The sequence below is a fragment of the Trichoderma atroviride genome, chromosome 3 (genome assembly GCF_020647795.1).
Source record: "Trichoderma atroviride chromosome 3, complete sequence".
NCBI classification, from domain to species: Eukaryota; Fungi; Ascomycota; class Sordariomycetes; order Hypocreales; family Hypocreaceae; genus Trichoderma; species Trichoderma atroviride.
Genome location: NC_089402.1, coordinates 2,971,997 through 2,997,608, shown reverse-complemented (window position 1 = coordinate 2,997,608; position 25,612 = coordinate 2,971,997). Strand labels below are relative to the sequence as shown.

The 25,612-nt window shown below is 49.6% G+C and overlaps 8 protein-coding genes across 8 annotated transcripts; 5 read left to right on the top strand and 3 right to left on the bottom strand.

Moving 5' to 3' along the window:
* Positions 1–5,519: 5,519 nt before the first annotated feature.
* Positions 5,520–5,909, top strand: TrAtP1_006238 (uncharacterized protein; the record flags this gene model as incomplete). Its single annotated transcript, XM_066113031.1, has 1 exon — positions 5,520–5,909. The coding sequence occupies one exon, from the start codon at positions 5,520–5,522 to the stop codon at positions 5,907–5,909; it is 390 nt and encodes a 129-aa protein (XP_065969117.1).
* Positions 5,910–6,583: 674 nt separating this feature from the next.
* Positions 6,584–7,425, top strand: TrAtP1_006237 (uncharacterized protein; the record flags this gene model as incomplete). The annotated part of the gene is made up of 2 exons (XM_014082865.2): positions 6,584–6,596; positions 6,911–7,425. The coding sequence occupies 2 exons, from the start codon at positions 6,584–6,586 to the stop codon at positions 7,423–7,425; spliced, it is 528 nt and encodes a 175-aa protein (XP_013938340.2).
* A 4,858-nt stretch (positions 7,426–12,283) lies between these two features.
* Positions 12,284–13,406, top strand: TrAtP1_006236 (uncharacterized protein). The gene is made up of 2 exons (XM_014082864.2): positions 12,284–12,772; positions 12,866–13,406. The coding sequence occupies exons 1-2, from the start codon at positions 12,397–12,399 to the stop codon at positions 12,994–12,996; spliced, it is 507 nt and encodes a 168-aa protein (XP_013938339.2). The 5' UTR covers positions 12,284–12,396; the 3' UTR covers positions 12,997–13,406.
* A 4,433-nt stretch (positions 13,407–17,839) lies between these two features.
* TrAtP1_006235 (uncharacterized protein) lies at positions 17,840–18,112 on the bottom strand (the record flags this gene model as incomplete). Its single annotated transcript, XM_066113030.1, has 1 exon — positions 17,840–18,112. The coding sequence occupies one exon, from the start codon at positions 18,110–18,112 to the stop codon at positions 17,840–17,842; it is 273 nt and encodes a 90-aa protein (XP_065969116.1).
* A 210-nt stretch (positions 18,113–18,322) lies between these two features.
* Positions 18,323–19,577, bottom strand: TrAtP1_006234 (uncharacterized protein; the record flags this gene model as incomplete). Its single annotated transcript, XM_066113029.1, has 2 exons — positions 18,323–18,497; positions 19,183–19,577. 2 exons carry the CDS (start codon positions 19,575–19,577, stop codon positions 18,323–18,325), a joined length of 570 nt encoding a protein of 189 aa, XP_065969115.1.
* Positions 19,578–20,181: 604 nt separating this feature from the next.
* Positions 20,182–20,364, bottom strand: TrAtP1_006233 (uncharacterized protein; the record flags this gene model as incomplete). The annotated part of the gene is made up of 1 exon (XM_014082862.2): positions 20,182–20,364. The coding sequence occupies one exon, from the start codon at positions 20,362–20,364 to the stop codon at positions 20,182–20,184; it is 183 nt and encodes a 60-aa protein (XP_013938337.2).
* A 414-nt stretch (positions 20,365–20,778) lies between these two features.
* TrAtP1_006232 (uncharacterized protein) lies at positions 20,779–21,153 on the top strand (the record flags this gene model as incomplete). Its single annotated transcript, XM_066113028.1, has 3 exons — positions 20,779–20,898; positions 20,980–21,052; positions 21,104–21,153. The coding sequence occupies 3 exons, from the start codon at positions 20,779–20,781 to the stop codon at positions 21,151–21,153; spliced, it is 243 nt and encodes an 80-aa protein (XP_065969114.1).
* Positions 21,154–22,535: 1,382 nt separating this feature from the next.
* Positions 22,536–24,712, top strand: TrAtP1_006231 (uncharacterized protein; the record flags this gene model as incomplete). Its single annotated transcript, XM_014082861.2, has 3 exons — positions 22,536–22,632; positions 22,772–22,890; positions 23,186–24,712. 3 exons carry the CDS (start codon positions 22,536–22,538, stop codon positions 24,710–24,712), a joined length of 1,743 nt encoding a protein of 580 aa, XP_013938336.1.
* Positions 24,713–25,612: the final 900 nt, after the last annotated feature.

Here is a 25,612-nt window from a genome sequence, read left to right as displayed (position 1 = left end):
ACTTTAGTAATTGCCACTGTTACCACCTTCTAAAGAGGGAAGAGAAAACTGTTTTGGCAGATCTATGGCGGCTTGAACTAGTCTCTTATGGAAGGCAACAGAGTCGACAAATTGAGAAAACCACCTATTGGTACTAGGCATGGTAGAAGGGCCAGTGCTTATCCAGGCTCGGCGAGGTGCGCTTTATAATAGTACAGTAAGGGTATTCCAGTAGCTGAAGTCTTCAAAACTGCATGGGTCGAAGCCTTATAAACTGGGGGCCGTGGCTTATATACGGTGCAATCGACAGTGATAGGTACTGCTCCGCAATGGAGGCACTACCTAGTTGTTCCAGAAACGGGGGGCCACCTGCTTCTGTTTGCGTTTTGGGAAGGGCAAGGGGGGGCTTGTACAGTAGCGCAGTATATCCCAGATTAGGGAGGATTAATACTGTACATAGCACGGCTGACATAGGTAGAGATCAGTTATAGTGCTATGGAGCACACTTTCAGTATAAGGCACTTGGAGTCTAACAGTTACATCACCGACCAGGATCCTTGTGAGTGCCTTATTTTTTTTATCAAAGTTTTCAAGAAAGTTGACTCAAGTCTGTATTTCCGCCTTTTGTGGATCAAGAGCGACATTTAGGGATTGAGGCGTTCAGGCGTTGACAACCTTTGTTTACCCGCATGCAGATTAGGCATCTGCGTGGTCAGTTTTTTTTTGTTGGCATCGTATGTCGTTTTGCTTCTCTTTTGGCGTGTGAATGAACCCTTTGGCCGTTTCTCTTCCTCCTTCAGTCAGTATTTCGAACGAAATAGGAAGGGCAGCAAAGAGTATTATGTGCGTTAGGTTGGCGCAAGTTGCCCTCGCAAAATTGTAGCCGTGCTAGGCTATGTTTGGACCGGGCGAATGCTCAAAAGATGAAATGATTGGCCGAGATTCGAATAATTTCCGAGTAAGAAGCAGGCTGAAATGTCACATAGGCGTGAAACGAGGAAATAGACGCCCAGTATGCTCCCCCCACCGATGTCTGGACGTAATTGTCACCGATATGGCATGCCATTACCGCGAACGGATACTTGCATCTTGTTTTGGATTCTCCCGTACAGTCTGGATAAATCCTTCAGCCGTCATCTCAGACACACAGACGCACATACGCACACACAAAGAGATACAACAACATCCAATCTGGATGAGATGCAGCACCCTAGCGCTCATCCTCCCACCCCTCTGTTCCCCATTTGGATTGGGCACCCATTGTTCTGCAGCAGCATCATGCATATGCAATACGACTCGTATCTTGCTGACGGCCAGATGCAGAACCATCCTTGTTCGAGATCGAATAATAGTGCGGTGCGGTGGCGTCTTCGGCTACCCCGTCTGTCACCTATTAGCCACAAGGCCACAAGGCCATAAGCAGATCGCAGTGGAGGCCTGGAAAGGACGTCGTATAAGAGGGTAACGCTAGAGATTCCCGAGAGTCAAATGGGCTGAATTAAACGTGGCACTGAGAGGTGTGTGCCGGAGTGTGCTATATGAGTGTGTAGTGTATAATCCAGCATCCTGGATTGTTTGCAAGCCACATGAGTCATGGCACCAATAATTCGGTTTTCAAAACTCGTAAAGAGTAGGAACACAGGGTTTATGTCAACGCCTTCTCGGCATGTAAACCCACCAGATTAAATGTAAGATCCTGTCTTTGTGTCATTCCTCTAACGTTTGCTCGCGGGGCACCACGTGCGCTGTCTGTGATTCGATGGATACAGCGATGTATATACGCAATACAACCCTTGCAATAACATGGAGTACCTTGGGTCAACGATATACTGTACGCATGTACCAGGTACTAAATGTACAAAAGGTGCATGTAGTATTATAAAAGGATACCTAGTAGGGATGCCTTACAAGCACAAGCACTTATACAATCCTACTTGATTACGAGTACCAAGATGTTTTTTACCGATTATCTAGGCATTCAAGTGTTTCATAATGAAGCCCTCGGATAAAGTGATTTGTTGCAGCTTATGTCACCAATATTGAACCTCAGCAATATTGACACAGTCATGCTTCAAGAGCACTAGTTATTTAGTCTACATGTAATAAGGCTTTGTATGTAAGCATCATAACTCAGCCCATAAGCTCAAGCCCTATAGTGATGTGGCTGTGGACTAGCTGCTTGCCGTCTCCCAGACTCTCGAAAGGCTTAGCACCTAGACACAGTTATCAGGTGGTGGATGTAATGAGACCTTCAACACCAGACATATTCGGGCGCTCCGCCATACAGCACTAGTGCCTGTCAACTATCCCTGACTTACAAGTAAAGCCGGCGTACAAGTATTTTGTAAGCGGGGGTGCGTAGAGTTCATGCCCACATATCAGCTCTCTACATGTAGGTAGGTACATGTACACATGCCCATTCCAAGGTTGGAAAGGTGACAACACAGATATACTAGGACGCATATAACCCATAGATTCGAAGTGGTGTTGTAAGGTAGCTCCAAACACACTCAGCATTCGAAATAAGATTCCTCTTTTTCTTTCTCTTTCATCCCTCCTACTCGTACAACGAGTGCAAAAAGCACGAGCACACCTGATTGGCTTGCGGGCCCCTGTAAGTGGGAGCTACGTCTTTTTGCTGGAGCACGTTGCATGATAATCTGCACCTTGGCTACTCAAAATTTGGGTGGGAAAAAATGATTCCAGGTCGCCAGGTCGACAGTGGTTCGCAAACAATTTCAGAGTACAGGTGGCTTCGACAGTACAACTGCCTGTATGAGGCAGTTGAAAGGTTTGAGTTATCCCTGCATTATAACAACACTAAAACGATCAACTCCGCGGGTTGGATTGTGCTATTTCGCAAATAGTACTAGTATACGAGTACAATCAGTACTGTACAGTACAGCAGCACAAATACCGCAAGTACGAGGAGAGTTCCAGGTAAACCGACGGATGGCAGGCCTCCGTCCCCGGCACAGGCCTCGCTGCCAGCCCTACCGGACGCTAGGAAGTGGTTCCACGTCGACGTTGAAAGGTCCGATACTGTGCTAGACAAGGATCTTGCTCCTCAGACTTCAGACGGCCACCTTGCATCGCGTCGAAGCCTCAGTAGAAGTCTCCATGCATGGTTCTAACCGGTATTAGGTAGTAGTAGCGCCGGTAAGCACTGCCCACCACTTGCCGGCGTCCGTCTCGCATCTCGTTCATCATGTCTCCTTCATCTCGTTTGTCCACCCTCTCGCTCTCGCTGATTTGAGCCAGTAGTACATGATCCCATGTAGCTTTAAGCTTTATAGAAAGCGTATCTGCTCTATGCCCCATGTTCTCTGGAATGAATCCATCAGCGTTGTATGATGTTCCTGACAGTGATAGATCAGAAGTTTGCCGCAGTCGTAAGATCGGCGTGATAGTAAGAAAGCCGAGGCTAAAATAGAATCGAAGAGGAAAGCCGAAAGCAAAGTCATTTCGCTAACGCTCGGCTGGTTAGTAATCTTACTAATCCCCGGGTCAGTCTTAGTAAAGGACAGAGAAAAGAAGAGTGAAAATCATGATACAGATCTTAAAAAGCCCCAATCCAAACCCCAAGCATGCGGCGGAAGGAAAAATAGCGAGAGCAAATCCACTTTGTTATGTGAATTGGGTATAAGCGTGCCACTCTTTTTGTTTCCACAATCTGCCAAGCCATTATCTCTGATTCCCATTGGCAGAATGAAAAGAGGAGGCATGCGGCATAGCATTTTGCCGGGAGGTGCGGGCCTTGAGGAGTAGAATTTGCAAGGGAAGCGCCGAGCAGGAGGATTCCAGCCAGGTTGTCGGACTTATATGCATAGATTAAGAGCTCTGATTGGTTGCCAGATGCTTATAATACCGTACGAGTTATTACCGTGTTACAGCCAAGAGGATGCATTCGTATCAAATTTGCATGTAGTAGATGATCGCGATAACGGCTGATATGGGCAACACTTCTGGCTCCGTGCTACAGTATTTCAGGGTTCGTTTGCTTGCTAGGAACTCTGCCATTAGCAAATTTACGCCCTTTGGCTATATTCTTTTGAATGCTTCCAACAGGCTTTGTCAAGTGTTTCTTGTTGACCGATCCTTGACGTATCCCTTATGATAAGACAGGATGAAGGAATTAGATGTAAGTGGAATTAAACAACGGTGGGGAGATGGAATCGTTGGGATTAATGCCTGGGCCTGGTAGACACTAGATAGCTTAGTAGAATCGCGCCATTTTCTATCCCGTTAGCTTCGTTTTTGTCAAGATAGAGAAGAAAAAAAAAAAAAAAGGAAAAAACGATCAAAGTACGCAATGGAACCGATATGATGCTTCTGGTAATACGCGCCGACTACGAATCACTACTGGATGGATGTAGTTAGGAAGCAGCGATCATTAAACTCCGAGGACGAGAAGGATCAGATTAGCTCATTAAAGCCGTCAAGGTGGCGCTGTCCTAGAGTCATAGCACTAGGCCTTTGTCTAGGCCTTTGTAAATGGCTCGTGAGGAAACTTCAGAATAGAACTGAGCTCTCTGTATGATACTTGCGTTTTTTCCACGCAGTACTTTACCACCGTGTATCTAGTAGACGAATGAGAAACGTGAACTTGACATAAAGTTGATGCTCGGAGAATAAATTGAGTTGTGTTGGTGTTTTAAGAGTCTCGTAACTTGATCCTTCTGCTACTTCGTACCAGCACTAGCACTAGGCGCTGGCTACTATCTCATGTTAATTGGCACTAGGATAGGTGGCAGATCTGCCTTAGCAGCGGCTGATCATTGCCAAATCAGACAAACTCTGCATAATTTACAGGCTGACCGCCTGTCTAGCCTGATCAGCCGCTGGAGGACCTTGAGGGCATATGGTAGCCCTAGCCGGGGGAGCGTTCCTGTGGCATGGGGTATATGGTGGATAAACCAGATGCTCTGGAGACTGAGCCTTATGGCTGCTGATGAGGGGTGGAAAAATAGAGACCGAAAGGTGAAGAGGTATATACACACACTCAAGTGTGTACTGATTAATTGTAGATGGTACAGTATAATTGCGCTACACATGTAGAAGCACGAGCATATTGAGGGCATGTGTGCGTATAATACTGGGCCTATGTGTCAACTTCATTATCCTCTGCCTTTTGTTATTTTAAATTTTTGACCCCTGCCGCGGCTCGGATTCGGAACGGCCCTTGGAGTATAACGACATGCCCCACAGCATTTATACAGCACTGCACATTCCTGGCGCTTCATCTAGACGTCCAGGCGAAGATCGGACATACGAGTGGTGTGTTAGCCAGGCTTGTTGCGGACTGTGCCTGTGAACTCGACTTATGCACTAAGCTGCCCCAAGGCATAGTTGGAGTTAGGCAGCACCCTTCCTCGTCCAGAGACTTGCGTGGCTCTTTCGCAGTTGCTCGTCGTGGATCCCGGCGAGGCGCAAGAGACATGTATCTACTTGTACCTGGGCACGGCACAACTCCTGCTGCTACAAGTCCAAGCGATATGACAACAGATACACGTGGCTAACGCAATACGGATCATGCCGTAATGGCCAGGGACTCTTCGTCTAAATCGCATCGACTTCCGGCTTACATAGTCAACCCGCTGAGGCGGCTGAGCGCCCAGCAGCTGAGCGCCAGCTTGCTGCTGACAGGCTGTTCCATGCTCGCTCTTGTGGCCATTGGCATCGGCCATCGACATGAACCAAGGTACCTACATACATCTACTGATCATCAGCGATTTGATCGTCTGCAATGCGTGACGGAGCGCTGGATGCTACTACAAGTAGCAGCGAGGCCCGGATCCATGCAAATCGGCCACCCGCCATACACACAGTTGCAGGGCCCCAAATCCAGCCACTTGCTGTACCTGTACCGTACGACGACACTGTCTGCGGCGCACGCCCCGGGAGCGGCAAAAGTGGCCCTCGATCCGTGACTGGGGCCAGGGGCGTGTGTGTGTTTCGGGCAGTGGACGCTGCAATAGAGCACAGAACGTGTATCCGTCCTGCTACAGTAGACGGTTTTCCTCTTCGGCAGCCTGGCGGAATCCTTCCGTGGGGAAAGACAAGAGGCGACACAGATTGCTGCGGCATGACAGCCACGCGGACGCCGAAAAGGCGGCGCTCGTGATGGAGCTGGCGGCGTCGAGATACATAAAAGGCGAGGCATCACCACCAGTGTGCTGCGCTGAATACGGAAACCCATCTATCATCTATTGCCCATCGACCCGACTGCACATACGAGCAACTACTCGACTCGACTATTATCTCACCATCGTCTCCTGCACGTGGCGTATAATCCGGCCGTGCGCCACACCACGCTGCTGCATCTCAGATTGTCTACACGATTCATAGCAGCTGAGCTGAAACCGCAGCAACAAGACTGACAATCCGGTTCACTCCATACGACAGCCCGCATTTTGCCAATTTCTCGGCATCGTCATAACCGAGATCAAACCCCGGCGGCATTCGCCTGCAACCATTGCGCTCGAGGTCTTTTTGGTTGTGCTCGTCTCAATCCGTCTCACGCCAGAGCCCAGAGCCCAGAGCCCAGAGCCAATAACCGACTCTGCCCACCCCTGCTCGAGCCTGAAGCTGTCTGCCAGCCAGCATGGATCCTAGCGGTGCGTCTCTGTCCCAAGCCCTCTTCTCTTCACCTCAATTCGCTTCCTTCTTGCCTAGCGTGGCATTGTCCTCTTATGCCACGCCTTACTTGTACGACCTGGCTGCCCACCCTCGGATACGTGTATATAATTAGGTGGCGAGTTGCCGTCTTCCTCGCATGCGGGCGTTCCACTGGACAATTGCGCTCGTTGCCTTGTTTGCTCTTCCTTGTCTATTCTACTCTTCACCATCTCCTCCTTCACCATGGCTGAAGCCCAAGGTCATACCCAATGCTGGCCGCAACAAGTGCTAATCGAGGACATGCTGCCATCAGACCACTTCTTCACAACGCAAGACCTCCATCACCAGTATCACTTTGACGCAAGCATGCACCATGTCATGCCGCACCACCAACAAGACAAGCTGAATTTGGCGATTCCCATGTTCTCAGCCGACGCTACAAACGCCGCCTTCTTCCATGTGCCAGCACAGTCAATGGCCGGCTTAACAGGGCCAGGCATGACTTCGCCACCAGCGCCGCATCATTACCGCCAGGACTCTCCCTCTAGCACACACAGCGGAGGATCCGTTTCAAAATACCGCGGCGCTGCCCGATCACCAGACGGCGATGATTTTGATGCCGGCAGCGACGAGGCGCAAGCAGCCATCAGGCGACACCGCAACACAATGGCGGCACGAAAATACAGGCAGAAGCGCCTCGACCAGATCTCCGACCTGGAGCGAGCCTTGAGCGACGTGACCAGCGAGCGTGACGACCTCAAACTGAAGCTCGCAAGACGCGAGGCCGAAGTAGAGGCGCTACGAGAGATCTTGGGGAAGAAGAGATGAGACTCAGCCTGTATTCTACAGCTCTCCTTGTCCCCCTACTTTCTCTATTCTCTACACATGTTTATATGTACTATATACCACGCGGATCAGGCACCCCAAATGCCATAGGACTGCGAGTACTCCTGCAATTGCACATAGACACAACAACAGCTTGCCTACAGATTTTGTTCTCTTTGGTTTACGGGTCCTCTTTTGGCGTTTTGGGGGGTTCACGTTTTATGGCTGCTTACGAAGGAAAAGAAAAATGAATTTGAAATCAATGATTCGAGGAGATGGTGCTACAACACTTTGATTTCTTTTGTCAATTCCACCATGCTCTCTCGATTTTTGTAAAAGTTGAGTTTGCAAAAGCTCAACTATACCAACTATATGTACATATTGTGCTTTTTCTCGAGCTCGTCACATCTAGAAGACAAGGCAGTGTCAGCGCGATAGGCTTTGTGCCTATAAAGATAGAAATACTGATTGACTGCCTCAGGTAGTCATCAACAAATACAGAAGAAAGAAGAGAAAAGGGAAAAAAAGGAAAAGGAAAACAAAAATAGATCAAAATCGAAAAAAATCAAAAGATTTCTCTGTGTGTCTCTGTGTCTCTGTGTCTCTGTGTCTCTGTGTCTCTGTGTCTCTGTGTCTCTGTGTCTCTGTGTCTCTGTGTCTTTGGCAAGAACGAGAACAAGAAGAAAAAAAAAAAGAAAGTGCACGTGGTCACTCAGACGATGTCGATTCTCTTCCTTAATTATGAACAAGATGTATCATGGAAAGTTTTCAACTTCTTTCGCCTCATCATAGCAACCAGCAATGTCACGTGGAGAGGAGGGGCTTGGTATAAGATTGAGGGCTTGAAGGGGTAGGTGGTGTGTAGGTGTGCTCCATATTACATGTACATGGGTGTCCGTCTGTATAGGGGCTGGATAGGTGTGTGGTATAACATTGTTGTACTAATGACAGAAGGAGAGGATGATGATACTTATCAAAATATATAGTGTAGCAAATCAAGGCAGTTGATCCTATGGATATGCTTATGTTGACCAATTTTCTATCTTCCAAGCTGATAGAAAGGACAATAGAAGAGAGTAGAAACAGGAAAGTCCGAGTTTTAGCAAGTATTGCCATAAAAGTCTCGTTGGAATGTACGCTTTAAGATGGCCATTGTCTTATACCGACAACCGTTTTGCAAGTAACAAAGGCCCCTTTTGCCGTGGACTCTTGATTCCAAGCATTTTCCATTGATAGAAGCCATGCAAGAGGCTTCTCAGGCTGCTGAAGAACGAGGATCTAATCGAAAGCTAGAAGATTGGAAAATGGACAATTTAAGTGAAAGAGAAAAGACATCACGGCTACAAGATTTTCATCCTTCGAGTGGAGTAAAGGGGCATACGGCCAAGCTACGTCTGTTACACCAAATGACACTGAGAGCCACAATGATGCTGGGAACCAAGTAACACTGCACGCCAAGTGACGTTGGAAATCAAATGACAATACAGAATATGACACTGCAACGGATGACACTTGGAAATCCATTGTGAGTGCCAAGTACACCAGGTATGCCAAGTATACATCGCATCGGGTACCTTTCCCCATGACGGGAACAATCAATAACCCGAGATACGGCATCTTTTCCGCCTTCTTTCTTCTATTCCGGGTTAATCCTCGGACTGTTGTTTGTGCCCGATTGATTGAGTTGTGTTCATCTACATGAATCGAGATACTGAGAGCTGGCGGTCAGTGGCTCATGGTGTGGAGTCATGGCCGGTCAGTGACTCACCCTACCGAAATTGAGATTACAGAGTCAACATCACGACTTTTTTATGTTGTTGGACACGAATTCGCTTCAAATGATACCGAGTCAATGATTTTGACTTGATTTCATTTGAATTCCTTGATTCGCAGCCAAATAGTTATGACACGATTGTGATGCTTGACTCGCTGTAATGATCTACCGAACAAAATAAAACCCGCGCTTCTTTATTCATCTCGCATTAAGCATCAAAGATATCTCATTGCTTGGAAAGTACTGAATGGATAATTGACGAAGTCAGAAACGGAGGGAAAAGGGGGCGGAGAGGGACAAAAAGCTTCACTACCACAATTTCATTAATATGTACCTACTCTACACCATCAATTGTTAGAACGAGATGGATCTAGGACTATTAACTTCTTAATTAGACGGAGGCATCTATCGCTACTACTACAATTGATATCATACGAATGCTTCCTTACGCAGGAAATAGGCGAGCGGCAGATCAGAGGGCTCCGGAGTCACGGATTAAGCGCAGGCGAATAGCTAAAGCTCCATGTACATCACAGCGGCGGCCAATGAAATGCCCCGGCTCGGTTATATGAGTCACTCAGCGGCTTCTTTACTGCCCTAGCGTTTATTATGTGATGTGCGGAAGTTCCAATACGATTTGCGCTATGCCTCCTCCGCGGCTAACGCCAGGTCTTGGTAGACTTGTTCCGCCTGTTGACCTTTGAACAAACGAAGTAGGCTGTATGGAATTTACTGTCTAGTAACCAGTTCCTGATGTGATGGAGCTACCGAGTTGACGTTATTCTTATTATTATTTACTGCTTCATGACCGGGACTGGCCACGACGATCGAAGAAAGCGTCTATTGCATTTGCCCGTTTCGGATTTTGGAAGCGAATTCAAGAGAATTTTGCATGAGGGGGCAACGGGCAAGAACTGCGCAATAGATTCCTCCAATGTAGGTTTCGGATCTTCATCTCGCTGAATAAAGTATGCTGGAATGCTAACCTTGGAAGCCCCTTCGATCGTCGCAGAAGATGCGTTATTCTGCCGGAATTTCGTTTTCTGACGCGATGAAACGGGACTATCGCTCTAGATACACAGGGCACCACGGATTTGTGATCTATTGTCGTATAAAAACTTGACAATACACCGGCCCTGGCAACTTATCCCCTTACCGAGCCGAACAAACCGAATGGACGCGATGTGGCCACCCGTCTAGGGATAAACGGGTTGTGGTAGAAATGGAATATGACTGTATACTGCCAGATGCGTGAATAGCTCCCTTCAGATTTACGGACGAATGTACTGACGGCAACAGCTCGACAGACGGTTTCAGGCAATTTTCTCATAGCCCCTGAATCCTGTTGCTATGTGCCTTATCACGGCCAAGGGTCCTAGAACCGAAAAGGATTCCACATCATGCATTTTTTCTAGCAAGGGGTAGACTATAAGCATGAAAAGAACAGCCTTACAAGAGTCTATACCGCACGGAACGGCCGAAACCCATAAACTGATGATGAAGAGCAACCAAAGATTGACCAATGAGGCCAGACAAAGTTTCACTGTCCATATATTCTTGCTCTTTGTATCCCGCAAGCCTATTATCTCGCCAATTGTCATACACATGGCTCACAGAAATCCCATGAGCTTCCTTTCGAACAATAGGACGTTGGTATAGGAATCATTGCTGCTCGATCTGAATCTACTGTGTTTTTGCGTGCTGTATTAGGAAATACCCACCTACCCAGCTTGGTTGGGGGCCGCACGCCTGAGCCCTATTGATACTTGCTAATACTACTACAGTAGGTATGAGGATTAGGATTACTCACACGAATGGGGCAACTCAACGCCCTCCTGCGACTGGGGCGATAGCAGGAGAAGCGCCGGAATTGTGACAGATCTTGGTCCGTTTTGATCCGCTTTAGCGCTGCAAATCTGAAGCATGGGCGAATAGGTACGTTGACCCTTGGCGCTCTTGAGATTTCGCACAGCATGCCGAAGAAAAAAGAGTGGGTAACAGAGGCGTTTTCGAATAGGTGAGGACAGAGATGCCCTAGTTTGCGATGCCGGGAGCAAAGTTTTCTGCCTATACCATGGCTATCCCTTGGATTTCGACGTTTTATTACGGCATGTACGCAATCGAATGAGGAACCAATCTCTACTGTATTTTTTCACAACGAATGGCAGTACTAGCTGTATTATCACTTCTAACTCTTAGAAGCAGGTACTACTACATACTTTGGACGGGGCCGCGGCACGGCTCGTGGCGATGCGATGCGATACGCGGCGAAGACGGCCTAGCAACACACTAGCATTAGCAGTATGGAGCTCCGGAGCTGCCATTATCTCACAAAATGCAGGCGGTAGGGCTTGTGTCTTTGCGCTGAGCCTTCCATCGCCGGACCCTTGTTTTCTAAGCTGATAACTGCAAGTACATGCTATCCGCCAAGACCCCGGGCACTCTATTTCTCTTGGTGAGACACGCCAGGCCGCAATGAGGACCCGGCCTTGAAGATTTTGATCATGTTGAACGGAGTTGTGCTTGCAGTCTTATTCCGACACTACTGTATGTGTTAGCAGTGCTACTCTGTACACATCACTGGTGGATGATTGTTCAGCTCGAGCGGCAGGCTCAACCTGGTCCCCGACAACTTGTACATTCATGTACCATACGTGTTCAGCTTTGCCTTTTGTGGTCTTGCTCTATTCGCTTGCTAACACTGAGAGACGATATGATTCAAAACAAGTGCCAGAATGAGCAACAAGTTTACGCAATTGCAAGAGAAGGAATCGATGAGCCTGCAGCCTCAAGAAAAAGTACAATCACCGCCGTTTGTCCCACGCTACAACCGCTTTTCCCCGATCGTGAATATACATAGCTGGTCGGCGACCTGGCCACGTTCCCCCACCTACAAGTACTGATCCGGTCTCAACTCCCGTGGTCCAGACTTCGCAAAGGAAAATAGCGCTGGAATTACCATGCTGAAGACGATGCTTACTGCATGGCCCTAGCTGCAGGACTCGTGTCATCGTATACAAGTATTGACGCTCCGTACGAGACAGCCTTGCGGTGGCTCTTTCGAGGTGGTGAGATGCAGGCCGTCCAAGTCGTTTGCTAAGCACACGCCTATCGTGGCAGCACTGTGCACATAAAGGTTTTGCGCACTGTATTATGAGCGGAACATCCAAACTTCCTCTTTGCGACCCGGCTCCACCGCCATGGCAGAGCAACGTGTCGATGACGTATGTACTCGTGTAGCTGTCCCTGGATGGATGCCAAGCAGCTGTTCAGGAATCTGTGAAACGGAAAACACACCGTTCTTTTGTTTACCTTTTTGTTCTTCCATCATCATCATCATCTCCAGAGCTCCAATTCATTGCTGCATTAAATCCGCTAGCTTTATAAACAAAAAAAATACAATCGCAATATTCCCAATCAAGAACTCTCTTTCCTGCTTAGGCCAAGCTTGCATCTCACGCTGCGTTCGCATCTCAACCATGTCTGCTCCAGAGGGAAACGTCAATCTCCAGACAATGACCGTCACAGAGCCTGAGCGCTCGTATGATGCACAGCCAAAGTCACATCCTGCAATGGGTACGTCGTATTGATGTCTATAATGGCAGCTCTCTTATCCCGTATCATTACCACAAGGAGGAGAATGGAAATAAATACTAATCGTGTGCATAGATCCTCAACAGCCCCATCCCGACACACCCGAAGACGTCAACATGCGTGGAGGCGATCGAGGCGGCTGCTGCCCCGGCCGATTCTGCTTCATCATACCCTGCCCGATTCCGATTGATTGCTGCATCATCTAATGCCCGTGCGTAATGGCGGATGATGAGCTTCTGACCCCGGAAGCCATAGGTTTGCGACCATGTGCGAGAGTCGAACCACGGAATTGTACTGCGCAAAGCCGGTTTGCTTTTTAAGTTGCTTTGATGGATGCACGAAAGTTGCAAGAGAGCGGAATAATATGGGAACTACGTCGATTGGTTTTAACCTTGGAAATTGCGGCTATAAGAAGAGATTAGATCCTTAATGCCATGCTACCAGATAATGATAATGACGATTGAGGCGGGGAATTCAAGAAGGAATAAAAACGAAATAAATTGAAGATTAAAAAAAAGTGCTGGGAGTGTATACGTCGAAATGACACTGCTCTACAATAGACGAGAATAGATGTTTTGCAATATGTGCATAGCTGTATAATAGTGAGATCTGCTTTATCGCCAATATGGACTCTGATGGTCGGTGAATAAACCTATCTGATTGATTCCGAATTTCTACTCAGCAATTGACCGATGCTGACAACAGTTCAATGGCTTCTTAACCTTGTCTGCTCAGATTAATGGTGAGTTAACAGATTACACGTCCACATATCAGCGAAAAATGCAAAGACGTAGCCAAATGACATGTAAGCTTTAGATGTCAGTTATAATAAGATTTAACATGTCCTGAATATGTGAAATTGATGGGCTGTTGTTCCTGACAAAATATTGGTATTTATCTTGGTGACTAATTATATGAATACATTAAGTCGTTTTATGGTACCAGAGGCTATATAAATTGTGCTAGAAACTAATTTTTGAGAGGAAACTTGGGTATTGTCCGAGCAGCCAAGTCACAAATTCTTCTACTCCCCATTCAAGCATACTTGTGTGGCATCTCGAGTCATACGAGGCTAGATGGATGTTTAGTAAACGTAAGTGATGGTATCAAGATTCGATAATCCGGCTTGACCATCTATGGATAGGCATGGGAACATGCATATTTACTAATAAAATTCTGTTTAGAGGCTCCTTGCTTCTAGAATGAGTGTCTTTGCAAAAGTTTGTAAAGAATATGGCATATCGAGGAATGTAAAAACAAATCAAAGGGGCCAAAGTCACTGAGATCGGGCTTCATCAATTCACAAAAGCAATGTGCAAATGAGTTTCGTGATGACGCTGATAGAGCAAAAGGCTAGTTGCCGCATGTGGCTATGGAAATAACTAGAGAGTTCGTTTAATCACTCGGAGTGCCCAAGAGGATAGGTGAAAACTATGAGCCATATGTAATCTTTGCAAATGATGAGATATCGTTCGACTTGAGTAAATCTCGTCACGATTATGAGCGCACCGGGTTAGTTGCGTGGTGAAATACAATCGCCATGTACCCGGCAATAAAAGCCATCACTTTCGCAAACTCGGTGGCACGGTATGACGGGTTAGAGCGCAAGCAGTAGTATTCCATTCATAGTTATGAGCTAGACGCTAAGGGAAGAACTTTTGTATATAGCATTGATGATGCTGCGGAAAGTCAATTATATTATGTCGAGCGACTTCTCATGACCGCGTTTCGATAACCTTTCACAACCGCCTCCATATTGGTTTTTGAGTAGGTTAGGAAGCAACTCAACAACAAAGTTGCCCCAAACCGTTCATATTGATTAGCCTTGAAGTAGGACCATGTAGACCCTAAAGCTGCGATTCATGGTCAACACAACGTGCTACATTAGTATAGAGCCTGGCACTAATATGATGTATATACTGCTGACGCATGATAGCCTTTAACAGAACACCGGTCGGCAACTATAGGCCATCGACTTCTTCAGATCAAAATCAGGCGACAAAACTTTCTCAGAGATTGGGTCTGATAACCCCCTTCGCTCACCATTCGCTGCCATCGGGTCGAATGTCATAGTAGTACTAGATATGTAAGTTATTAAAGTAAGGTATATTTGTATTTGACAATCGATTATCGTTTCACAACAATGGACGGATCACAATACTGAAGGTTTTATTGTCTGCTCCCTTGAGCAGATGGTACTTCTGAGAAATGTCTCATGAAACACTAGCTAGCTCAGCTATCCGTAGCTACAATCACTGCGCCGAGTAATGATCAAATTAGCTACTCTTCAGCAATAGATCTATTGTTTTTACACGGCTCAGCTATCTCATCTCGATTTCATGTACAAAGGCATCCGCCGAAGAGTAAGACTTCATAGCACGGATAGTACTCAAACTGCTTACAATCATATTCTTCCATTTCTCGAAATACTGCCATCACCTACCCGATGAACAGACACAACAGACATAATAATTCCATCGCATACAGCACCAGTTAAACTTCATCACATCTCATGCACTCTACAAAATAAAACAGCTGTCAAGTTTTAGTCTGCATTGGTCGGAACATTAATCCGCTCAGCTGATTCTTGTATGCATTAGTAGCTACGCGATTAGCTTTCTGAGCTGGCAGCAGCTGAAGAGACGAGATGCAACAGCCGAGAGTTACAAGTCAATTAGCGTTAATATCGCAGTCACGTATAATATCCTGTTCTAATCTATTCATATACGGTCAATAGCTTCGTGAATATTGGCTCGACTAAATAAACATGAGATGCACGAAGCTGCAACATGCTAGCCAATCGACAAGGCAGCGTATAGTAGCGGTGACTAAACCATCAACTAGGCACTATCAAATAATACAGCCAGCAAACCAGAGCGCAGACATCAGACATCACAAACTGCGAGTTACGCTACCAGTCTCACTCCTGAGGCGTGGTTGCATCGCCGAGTGGCAACAGTCCCTGCTCTAGAGCCACCCCTTTGACACTTGAACCATGCATACTGGTGCCATTAATGAGGCGAAAAAGTAACACCCCGTGGTAACGTGATGGCTTGTTGATACCCCTCGTGCACGTCGGAGACACTTGTTTGTCCGATCTTCTGCTTACATCGAGAAGGACAAGCTCGGCGTCAAACTTGATTCAGGACGAAGAAGAAGAACTTGGGAAACGAAGAGCTCATGCAGAGGAGTAGACGAATGAACATGATGCGGACAAATAGATTGATGAGAGTCCCGGTATGGGGCATGTACCCTACCATTACACTGCACATGAGTCGCCCTTGGACATGCAAAAGCTCGTAATTGGGCCAAGACGGATTAAAGTTCCCGTCCTGCCTGCATCCCCTAGATCTGTACGGGCGCACACATCCACTTCCATAACATATTTTCATCACATGCAAAAGAGCTGTCCGTTTCTAGTAACCATGGCTGGAGGCATCTTCCAATAAGGGTCAAGGGTCTGGGCATGGCCATTGTGGCGTAGCCCATGATGAAGCCATGTAGATGCCAAACCAAACAGAGTTATGACTGTTGCCTATATTACAACTGCAGCTCGTGTAGGAGTTCACACTGTCTATTATAAAGATGCCGTTAGCCGCACCTTTGTCGTATAATGCCCGTCTTCGTTCAAGAAACTCAAGCCTACTATGATATCATAGCTATTCGTTGCAAGAATGAAGATGCTGCGAAGGATGAGTGATCAAAGGTCCCAAAATGAAACGTTGAATACGAAAGTATCCACATACAAGTTGGAGTGAGCAACGGAATAAAGTGTTTCACTTTGAGGAAGGAATGGGGAATGTAAGGATCCGGATTTGAAACTGTACAAAAAGGAGACCGGAGCAAAATAGGCGGCTCTAATTAAAGAGCCGCAAAACTAATCTAGCAAACGTCATTACCTCTTCATCAGAGTGTTTGCAGCTCCTCTTGATTGGAAGATGGCATGATGGCGCATCATCTGGCTGCATGGCGATGCCCCTTGACGACGCTGCCAAGGGTATATCAGAGGCAAAGAAACGCACAATGGAGGGGCAGAGAAGACATGTGGATGGGTGTTGTTGAGCGGATGACCACAAAAGCTAGCCATCACAGCCGACATCTTGGTGGGGGGCGTGGGCAGGGATCATGAGATTCAGTCAGAGAATGCTTGTTTTTGAAAGTGGAACCAGTAGATCTTGCAGAATTAGAGGAACACATGTAAGTAGTGGCTCAGACGGCTGCCATATCCCTGTTAGTTTGGCCTCTACTTGTGTCCTTCCGAAGGCTTATGCTTCCTTGCTCTCCGGCAGATAAAGCAACGAGAGAAGGGTGTGCAGGTAGGCAGCGGGAAACTCGGCTAGACTATCGAGCCATGCCGCCTCGTAAACATTAACATGAAGCTTGCCCCGCTGTGTCTCTACATAGTATCTGAGTTGGGCGGAAGATACGAGGGCCGGCTCCAAACACTCTTCAGCTTGTCTTGCCCGTTGAGGTCTGAGGGAATGACTTTTGGCAGATGCGGAGAGGCCCGTCTGGGACGGCCCACGCTCAACCCAAAAAGAGTGGGAGAGCCAAAAATAAAGCAAAAGGCGTAAAGCCAGCCCGCAAAGTGTCCGCAACTACTGTATGGAGCGTTCCGGATATCGTCGTGCTAGTGGCCCGCTTACTGAGAAGAGCAGACAGCAGCCAGAGCTCTGGAGCCGAGTGATGAATAAACCAGACTGTTTCTAGAACCACCAGTGATTCCCACATGTCAGCACAATCTGCGTCGTACAGCTGCGTATAGGTGATGTTGAGGGGAGGTCGGAGCATGTAACGATGCGCGACGCATGACCCTCGTACAGAGAGCTGCACTTTAGGTGTGTCTCCACTATGCATGCATCTTCACACATGCTTGCGTTAGCGCATGAGATGTGCATAAGGATGCATATAATAAGGCGGGTAGGTGTGGGTGTGAGCAGATGCGGCAGACCGGTATAGCTGCATACAAGACGTGAAGCTCGACGATGGTTGGTCGTGGCAGGGATGGAGCCGATGGTTCGGATAGACAAGCCATGCGCGTGCCCGCGGTTACAAGAACCACATGGGCGTGAAGAATATTCGCATCCACGGCGTCTGCAGCGTGCTGCTCCAATAGAATGGCTGTCTAGATCGTATCGAGCTATTGGCAAAGATGGCGTGGTGGGCACGACAGATATCATTCGCGGCTGGTGTCGAGCCGGCCGGAGCTGCAAAGTCAAATGTGGTGGAGGTGGTGATGGCATCTCCCACAAGCGCTAGCACCGCGACTAGTACCTCGGCGGACTGAGGCTGACCGGCCGGTGTGGGCAGGTGTTGAGCCATGGCTTGGGCTATTGCTGGCCCGAGTCCAAGAATCTGGCTGCCCAACACATGGTCTCTTTGTGTGGCGTAGGCCTTGCTCGAACAAGACTGTCCATGAAGCTGGAAGCGGAAAGGCGTCGACAGGCACGGGCGGCTGCCTGGGTTGCACAAACCTGCTCACGGCCGTGAGGATCGCGAACATTCTTTATGGCGGGGTACCGCGTGTCGTAATCATGTCGCCCAACCGTTCACAGAGCTGCAGCAGGCTACAGTAAGAGAAGATGGGGAGTTGGATCGTGGCATCTTCAGCTCTGCTTCCCTAGGCACGAGTAAGCGAAGGCTCTGCTGTACGATGGCTGCAAATTGCAGGCGAATCGGAACATACGCGAACAGGAGATCGGCATATCTGGAGAGACAAGAGCCCATCTGCTGCGATGCCGAGAAACACAAATCAACAGAGTCGGCGACTTTGCATCCCACTGGTGGCTCCAGTAGGCTACGGACCACCCCCGTCCGCCCAACTTGGACATGAAGGCACAGCTAGCGCTCGCTGGCCCTGAGACATGCCGATGGACAATGGAGGGCTGACGCGGACGATGACTGGACAGAGCTCCAGGCGATGGATGCAAATCGTGGACCGCGGCGCGTTGGGAATCGAGAGCGTTGCAAGGTGAGCTGAAACCAAGGAACAGACGAGCAGTGGAAACCCGCGCCGTGCTGCGGCCTGCTGAATTGACGAGTCGTTTTCCCGCGGCCTGGGGGTGTCAGAGGGCGTTTCTCGTCTCCTCTGGTGGCGCTGTCGCTTGATGTTGCGTTGTTATGGAGACAGTTTCTCGCTTTTGGCTGGAGGACGATGCAGGCGAGGCCAAAAGGGCGAGCCTCGGAATAAAGTTTGTGCCAGATAAGAGATGGATGGCTTCAGTTGAGGGAGGTGCTACGAGGTCGTGCCACCAATCTGTGCGCCTCTGTATTACTTACTGCAGAACAAAACTACAACCGTAATTTATATGCCAGGGACAGCAAAAAGAAAGTGGAGTGGTTGAGCCTTGTTCATGACTACAGTAGGTAAGTGCTGAAGTGAGAAGACTTACTCGTACCAAGCCCACTTGCCTATATGCTTATCCTTTTCTAGCATTGCAGGGATCATGACCTTGTACTCCCAATCTATCTTGTCCATCAGAGATGTGGCAAAGATACCAAGGACTACTCCATGTAGGAGCCAAAGGCAGACACCAGAAAAGACGTTCAACAGAAAACGAATCATTTGTTTGGTTGGTGGCGTTCCTGCAAGGGAGCCGGGATGGGGCCTGGACGGATTGAGCTCTCCCCCGGATTCACGCATTTCGGCTTCTGCGCTACCCTGGCCTGGCACCTCACAGACAGGCCAAGGTGTGCTGGGATCAACCTCGCTGGCGCTGCCTCGCGCACGCATCCCGGCCTTGTCCTCTCTGAGACTCGGGTGGCTGGAGTGGCAGACCTCGGTCATGTTGGCGTGATGGGAGGTTGCTCGAGCCGAGAGCAAGAGTGGAAGACCGATGCTTCAAGATACAGCCAGCTGCAGATGAAGCCAACAGCGAGCTATTCGCCCAGTGAACCCTTGGCCAACGCAGGCCCGTCTCATCATGGCCTAGCCAGACGTGCCAAGGGTTGCTGCAGTGCTGCCAACAGCTTGCCTAGTCGGGATATGCCTTGCAGCTATCCATCATATGCTGTGTAACGGCAGCTGTTGGGACCCGCCTTGACACTGAACCTTCAATTGCCTCCAGGCACTATCCTAAGCCAACATTGCGTGGGCAGGCCCATCACAAAGCGGCCTGGCCAAGACATTTCAAGGGACCTGGCTGACAAGCTCGTGTGTGACGCGAGGCGAGTGCAATCCCTTTCGACTAGTGTTGCGAGCATTCCGCAGCAGAGCCTGTCGACGATATCCATTTATTCCGTGGTAGCGGTGCTACACCAGCGTGGGTACATCAGCGAGGCTCCACCAGCCTGGCATGTCGCAGCTCTGATGGGCGTCTTGAGGCTGGATTCTCGAATTCGATCAGAGGCTGGATTCCTTATCCATTTCCCGTTTCCGTTGCCCTTTGGCATCAACTGGCCGTCGAGAGGCTAAAGTGGCATTCCCAGCTCCATGGGGCAAGATCATCGACGGCCCCGTGCTCATAACTGCCATGGATGATCTGCAGCAGGGTGACAGGGTAGTCGCCGATGCGGGCATCAATCTCGGATGCATACATGAGCGCCAATGCTGCAAGACAGATGGAGACTGTCATTTGGCAATCGGGCTGGTATGCATAGACGCTCGCAACGCCAACCGAACTTTTCGATCCTGAGCAGATCCATGTTGGCCATGGCAAAGGAATGTCGGCTTTCAACGAGAGGCATGCTTTTCGTCCCTCTCAGCCTCCCGTGTGACTAGACTTGGGAACTCTCCCTCTCGTACCATGCTGGCAAGGCAAAACGGCCAACGCCTCTGCCGATAGTGCTGCTATTCTGGGCTCTGCCAGAGACAGAAACGGGAGCGACGGTGACTTCCGAGCTGAGTTGAACCCCTTGAGCTGGTCAACGCTTGGGCAGTAGTCTTCAGTCTATCTTTGAGACTAGCATTAGTAGTCGTAGTAGCTCAACTGGCGCTGGACTCTCTCTTCGCCTCGCCTCGCCTCGCCTCGCCGTGTCTTGGTGTAGAAATGGACGCCTCACCACCAAACTCGCAACGGGCTCATGCTCCGGCTAGCGGCATGTGCAAGTATCTTGAGCACAATGACGAATGCTGGCTAGTTAGCGCTGGTACATGGCTGGCCACCGCAGTTAGTGCTGTGTGGTGAGTACTGCCAGGATGCCATTGCCAGAAAGGCGTGGTGTTCACCACGCACACCATTTACTCCCAGTCTGAAGACGCCGTCATCCGTATCCGCACCTACACATACTTGTACACCACTTACATGGATGAATACTACTTAGGTACGTCTGTATGGCCCGTACACCTCAAAACCTACGCTCACGCCCTCGCAGCCATCGCACGCCTTGATGTCCTCTTTATCGAGCATGCTCTCGCCACATAGGTTTCGGCGCTGATGGACGAGAAATGTTCTTGACGTGAATGAGAGGGGCTCGAAAAGAGAGCATGCGAGAGACATATTTGACCCAGTGTTTTTTTCGTTTTGAACGGGCAGATGCATCTGGCGTATATAATAGGCTCGATGTCCCGGTGAGTCGGGTTGATGGGCAGCCGAATCATCTCAAAGACAAAAACGTCCAGCGCCTGTCCATTACATCTGCCGTTGATATATTACGAGTCTCGTCACTTCGACCAACCCTCCTTGGCTCGATGCTGCCCCTGCCCACCCCCCTTGTCTGGACTGCCTTGGATATCGTTCGATTTAGTTGATCGACTGAGCTTCGCGGTGGCCGTGGCTCCCGTCCTCCCCCGAGCCACTCCTCGAGTGTGTTAGTTTACAGCATCTTTCTCACGTTCGTTCCAGTACCGACCGCTGCCGGATTCCATCTGTTGACCTCACACCCTTTGCCTGGTGGATCCGAAATACCGGTACTTGCACGCTGACAGACGGGCGACTGACCAAGTTGTTGCGCGCTGAGCCCATGCCCATTGGCAGCCTCACATTTATCTGATTAGTGCTAGTAATACTTGGAGCATTCCCAAGACTTGGGACGAACACGAAGTCCTCGGCGGTACATAAATGTGGTGATTAGCCTCTTTTTTCCACTTCTCTTCCTCTTTCCTCTCCTTCCCTTTTGCTTCTTCTCTTCTCTTCTCTTCTTTCTTACATTTTCCTACTATTCGATTCTTTACCTGGATTGGCCCTCTCTTCTCTTGTTATCTTGCCCCCCAGACGATCCGCTTCTGGGTACTGATATTGTCCCCGCCTCTAATACACAAGCGGATGGCCGCGATCCACGACCGCTATACTGTGCTCCCGTCCCAACGGCTACGACGGCCGGGAGCACTGCTACGAACCGTGCTGAGACACAGAGATTACGCAGGAGACCGACATCCACACGACAGGATCCAGGTCACTGGACAGCCTGCTGGACAGGTCACTGGACAGGTGCTGCTGCCCACCATTGCCGGCCTCGAATACCACCTTGGCCCCAGCGGAGCCATCGGCCCAGCGAGCGCAGCAGCGTTGCAAATACAGGGGCCCCCTACCGCTACAGCGCCGGCGGCAGCACCTGCAGCAGCACTTACAGCGCCCACAGGGGCCCCGTCCCCCCTCTATCCCCGCTGGCCTCGCTCCCGGGCCCCCCCATCTTACCGCCCGCGCCGCTGCGGCCAAGCCCCAACTTCTATCCCCTCTCCATCCGCCACGCTCGCAGCACTTCTTCTCCTCTTCCTCTACACGCCGCTCCTCCTCCTGCCTCTGCCTCCACGCCAGCCTCAGCGCCCGAGAAGCGACGAGCGCGCCTCTCGTCTCCCATCGCCACGATGCCCGAGTATCGCCATATGCGGAGCGGCAGCCTCAGCATCCCCAACGGCGCCCACGGCAGCAGCCATCACCACAGCATGCCGCGCAGCCCGCCCAGTAGGTTACACCAGATTGCCGTTGCTTGTGCTCGAATTCTAGCGTCCCTCCCCACCGGCCACATCCGCGAGCACACGACCACGGCGAGCAAGATTCAGAATTGGCCGCAGATGCGCTGACCCTTTGTTGCTGCTTGCAGACACATCGCACGTCCCGTGCAAGTTTTTCCGCCAAGGAGCCTGCCAGGCCGGCAATGCCTGTCCCTTTAGCCATGATCTGGGCAGCGCTTCAGAGAACATTTGCAAATATTTCGCAAAGGTGAGCTGCTTCTTCCGTGGTGCTGCTGGCTGTGTTTCCGCTGCCCTTTTTTTTTTTTGCCTTGGACATGCATTGTTTCCAATCAGAAACCAGACGAGATGGAAGAAGAAGAAACTCGAAAGATGGTCTCTTCTTTTACCCGAAAATCCGCGCAACTTCCACTGCATCATACGACTATTGCACCTGAATTTTCTCTCTCTTGATTTTGGAAGCGTTTCCCTTGCCGCGCTGTGGCATGACAAAGACGCACAAATCCTGTCGAGATTGGCTGGCTGACATTTCGCTTTCCTCTTAGGGTAACTGCAAGTTTGGCCCCAAATGCGCAAACATCCACGTCCTCCCCGACGGCCGCCGAATCAACTACGGTAAGAATGGCGTTACAATCGGTGCAAATCCCCTCAATCTTGCCAATCGCGCGGGCGGCGCCAGTCCCGTCTCACAGACCCCCGGCGCTGTCGCTGGCCCATTCACCCATTCTACCGCCAGTGCCTTGACCAACTCTCTGTATCGTGCCGACCAGCCCGCATATCCTTATCTCGGCGATGAGGTGCAGCAATTCGGCCTGTCCAGCAGCCACCATGACAGCGGCCTCCCGACCATTGATGCGCCCTACTCCGTCACCGACTCCAACTACGGCTCTCCACCGGATGATGAATCCTCCCGCCTAGGATTTGGTCTGTCGCCTGCTGCAAAGGGCTTATCTGTCCTTGATGCCCCATTACCCTCCTCTTTCGACTCCAACGGCATTTCCAATGCCGCCCGCTTCCCTGCCGCGCCCTGGCCTTCCTCCGTGCCCTCAAAGTTTGGTCTCGAATCGCCGTCCCCATCGCTCAGCAGCATCAAGGATCAGCGCACGTCCGAGACGCTCAAGCTGCTCCACTCCTCCGCCTTTGGATCTTCTGAACATCTCATTACCCCCACCGCCGGCAGCCCGCCGGACTCGCATCATCTGACTGGCGAAGAGTACTTTGGGAAGCGAATTATGCACTCCACCCGATACCCCAAGCAGCCACGAATGCTCAGCGCTAGCATGCCCAAGAACATGGTTGACCGAGATTGGGAGGCCGAGTTTGCCTTTGGCGACGATGATAACGTGCCAGAAAACCTCGTTCCCGGAGACCTGCAGGACTTATTGACCCCGGCAGAGAAGGCCCGGAGAGGTTCGATGCGAGAGGAGCGGCCAGACTTTAGCCTCGGCAGTCTTGGCAAATATGGCAGCCCGATTGGCTCCAGCCCGAGTCGATGGGGACCCCTGTTCCAGCGTCAGAAGGAGGAGGAGGAGATGACAAGATCGGCCCGAAGCGCTGCTGGATCGGCTTTCGGCCACGTTGGGAGTCCCCTGCGGAATTCGATCCTTGCAAAGGAAATGTCCGACAACAATGGCATGGGCCGACCGTCCATTACTCGGCCAGTAGGTGGAAGCGAGAGTATGTCTGTTCTATCTCAGCAGCTACAACGGAGCCGACTTGACGATACGATGAATGGCCCAAGCCCGCTTTTGCACCCGACGGCCGGCCGCAGCACGGGCAATGGCATCTCGCCCATTGGCAAGGACCGCGGCCTGGAGCGTCACGTTTCTAGTGCCAGTATCGGGTCGTCTGGCAGATTCACAACGCCAATTGACGAAGAGGACTCTGCCTTTGTATTCAGCATGGAAGAGGAAGAAGATTCTTCTTCTTCAAAGGCTCGCAAGCGAGGTTCTTCTGGCCTGGCTCTGGGGAGCTTTACTTCCTACGCCAGTGCTGCCGCTGCCAGCAAGGGAGCGGCACCTTCGAATGGTGCAAAAGACGGACGAGACGCCGTACCAGTCAACGGGAGGTAATGATTTCGTTGGGAATCAGGGGGGGAAAAAAAGCATGCGGCGGAGCATATTTGTTTAGACAAGATACCCCCCTTTCAAATCACAGTTTGACGAACGGAGGAAATCGCCCCATTTTTTTGACGAAGACATAACGATCTACGAACCAGACGACAGCGCGCGCCAGATACGTGCATTTCTCTTGGAAACCTGAATTCGGCCCATCGAATTTTGACATTTTCGAGATAGTTTTTCAGGCTATTTATTTCTCTTCTTCTTTTCTTCTATCTCTTTGTCTCTCGCAAAATCAATGGCAGTCTTTGGAAAGAGAACACACAAAATCATCATCCGACATCCAACATCGCCAAGGAACTGGGAAAGGGGGGAAAAACCAAAAGGGACACAAGGGGTACATACACTATATAGGCTGGAGTTTTTTGCCTTTTCTTTTTTCTGCGTTTTCTATTTTCCTGTTATATTCCATTGTCATATCGAGGAGCCATCTAGGACAGCGAAAGCCCTGAAATCATACCTCTCATTTTCTGGAATACGGCCTTTCCAAGGAACTAGCAACAATAAGCATCGTATGCTTTTCATCATAAGAAAAAAAAAACGAAATTAACAATTCACTGGATTTCACATAAATCGACGTCTCCCCCAATTTTCTTTTTTTGCCATATCATTTGCGACCACGCGAGGTTGGATCTTTGTTGTCTCGCAATTGAATATATGGGCTGTCTAAGTGGTGGACATAATAACCCTGCTGCCGAAGGACGACATCTGCGGTCAGCTTAGGTGTCTTTTTTTTCTTCAAGGATCTTGGTATAATCGCCGATCACTTTTCATCCCCATGGCCTTATCTTGGAGGAAGGAGGAGGGAGGGAGAGAGGGGAAAGGCCGGTTAATTTGGAATCATACAATAAT

What these genes read in the sequence shown, in the direction of transcription:
- TrAtP1_006236 (XM_014082864.2), top strand. Translation starts at nt 12,397, where the DNA reads ATGGCAGAGCAACGTGTCGATGACGTATGTACTCGTGTAGCTGTCCCT. An exon ending in AAAGTCACATCCTGCAATGG is followed by an intron (nt 12,773 to 12,865) that starts GTACGTCGTATT and finishes TCGTGTGCATAG; the next exon opens with ATCCTCAACAGCCCCATCCC.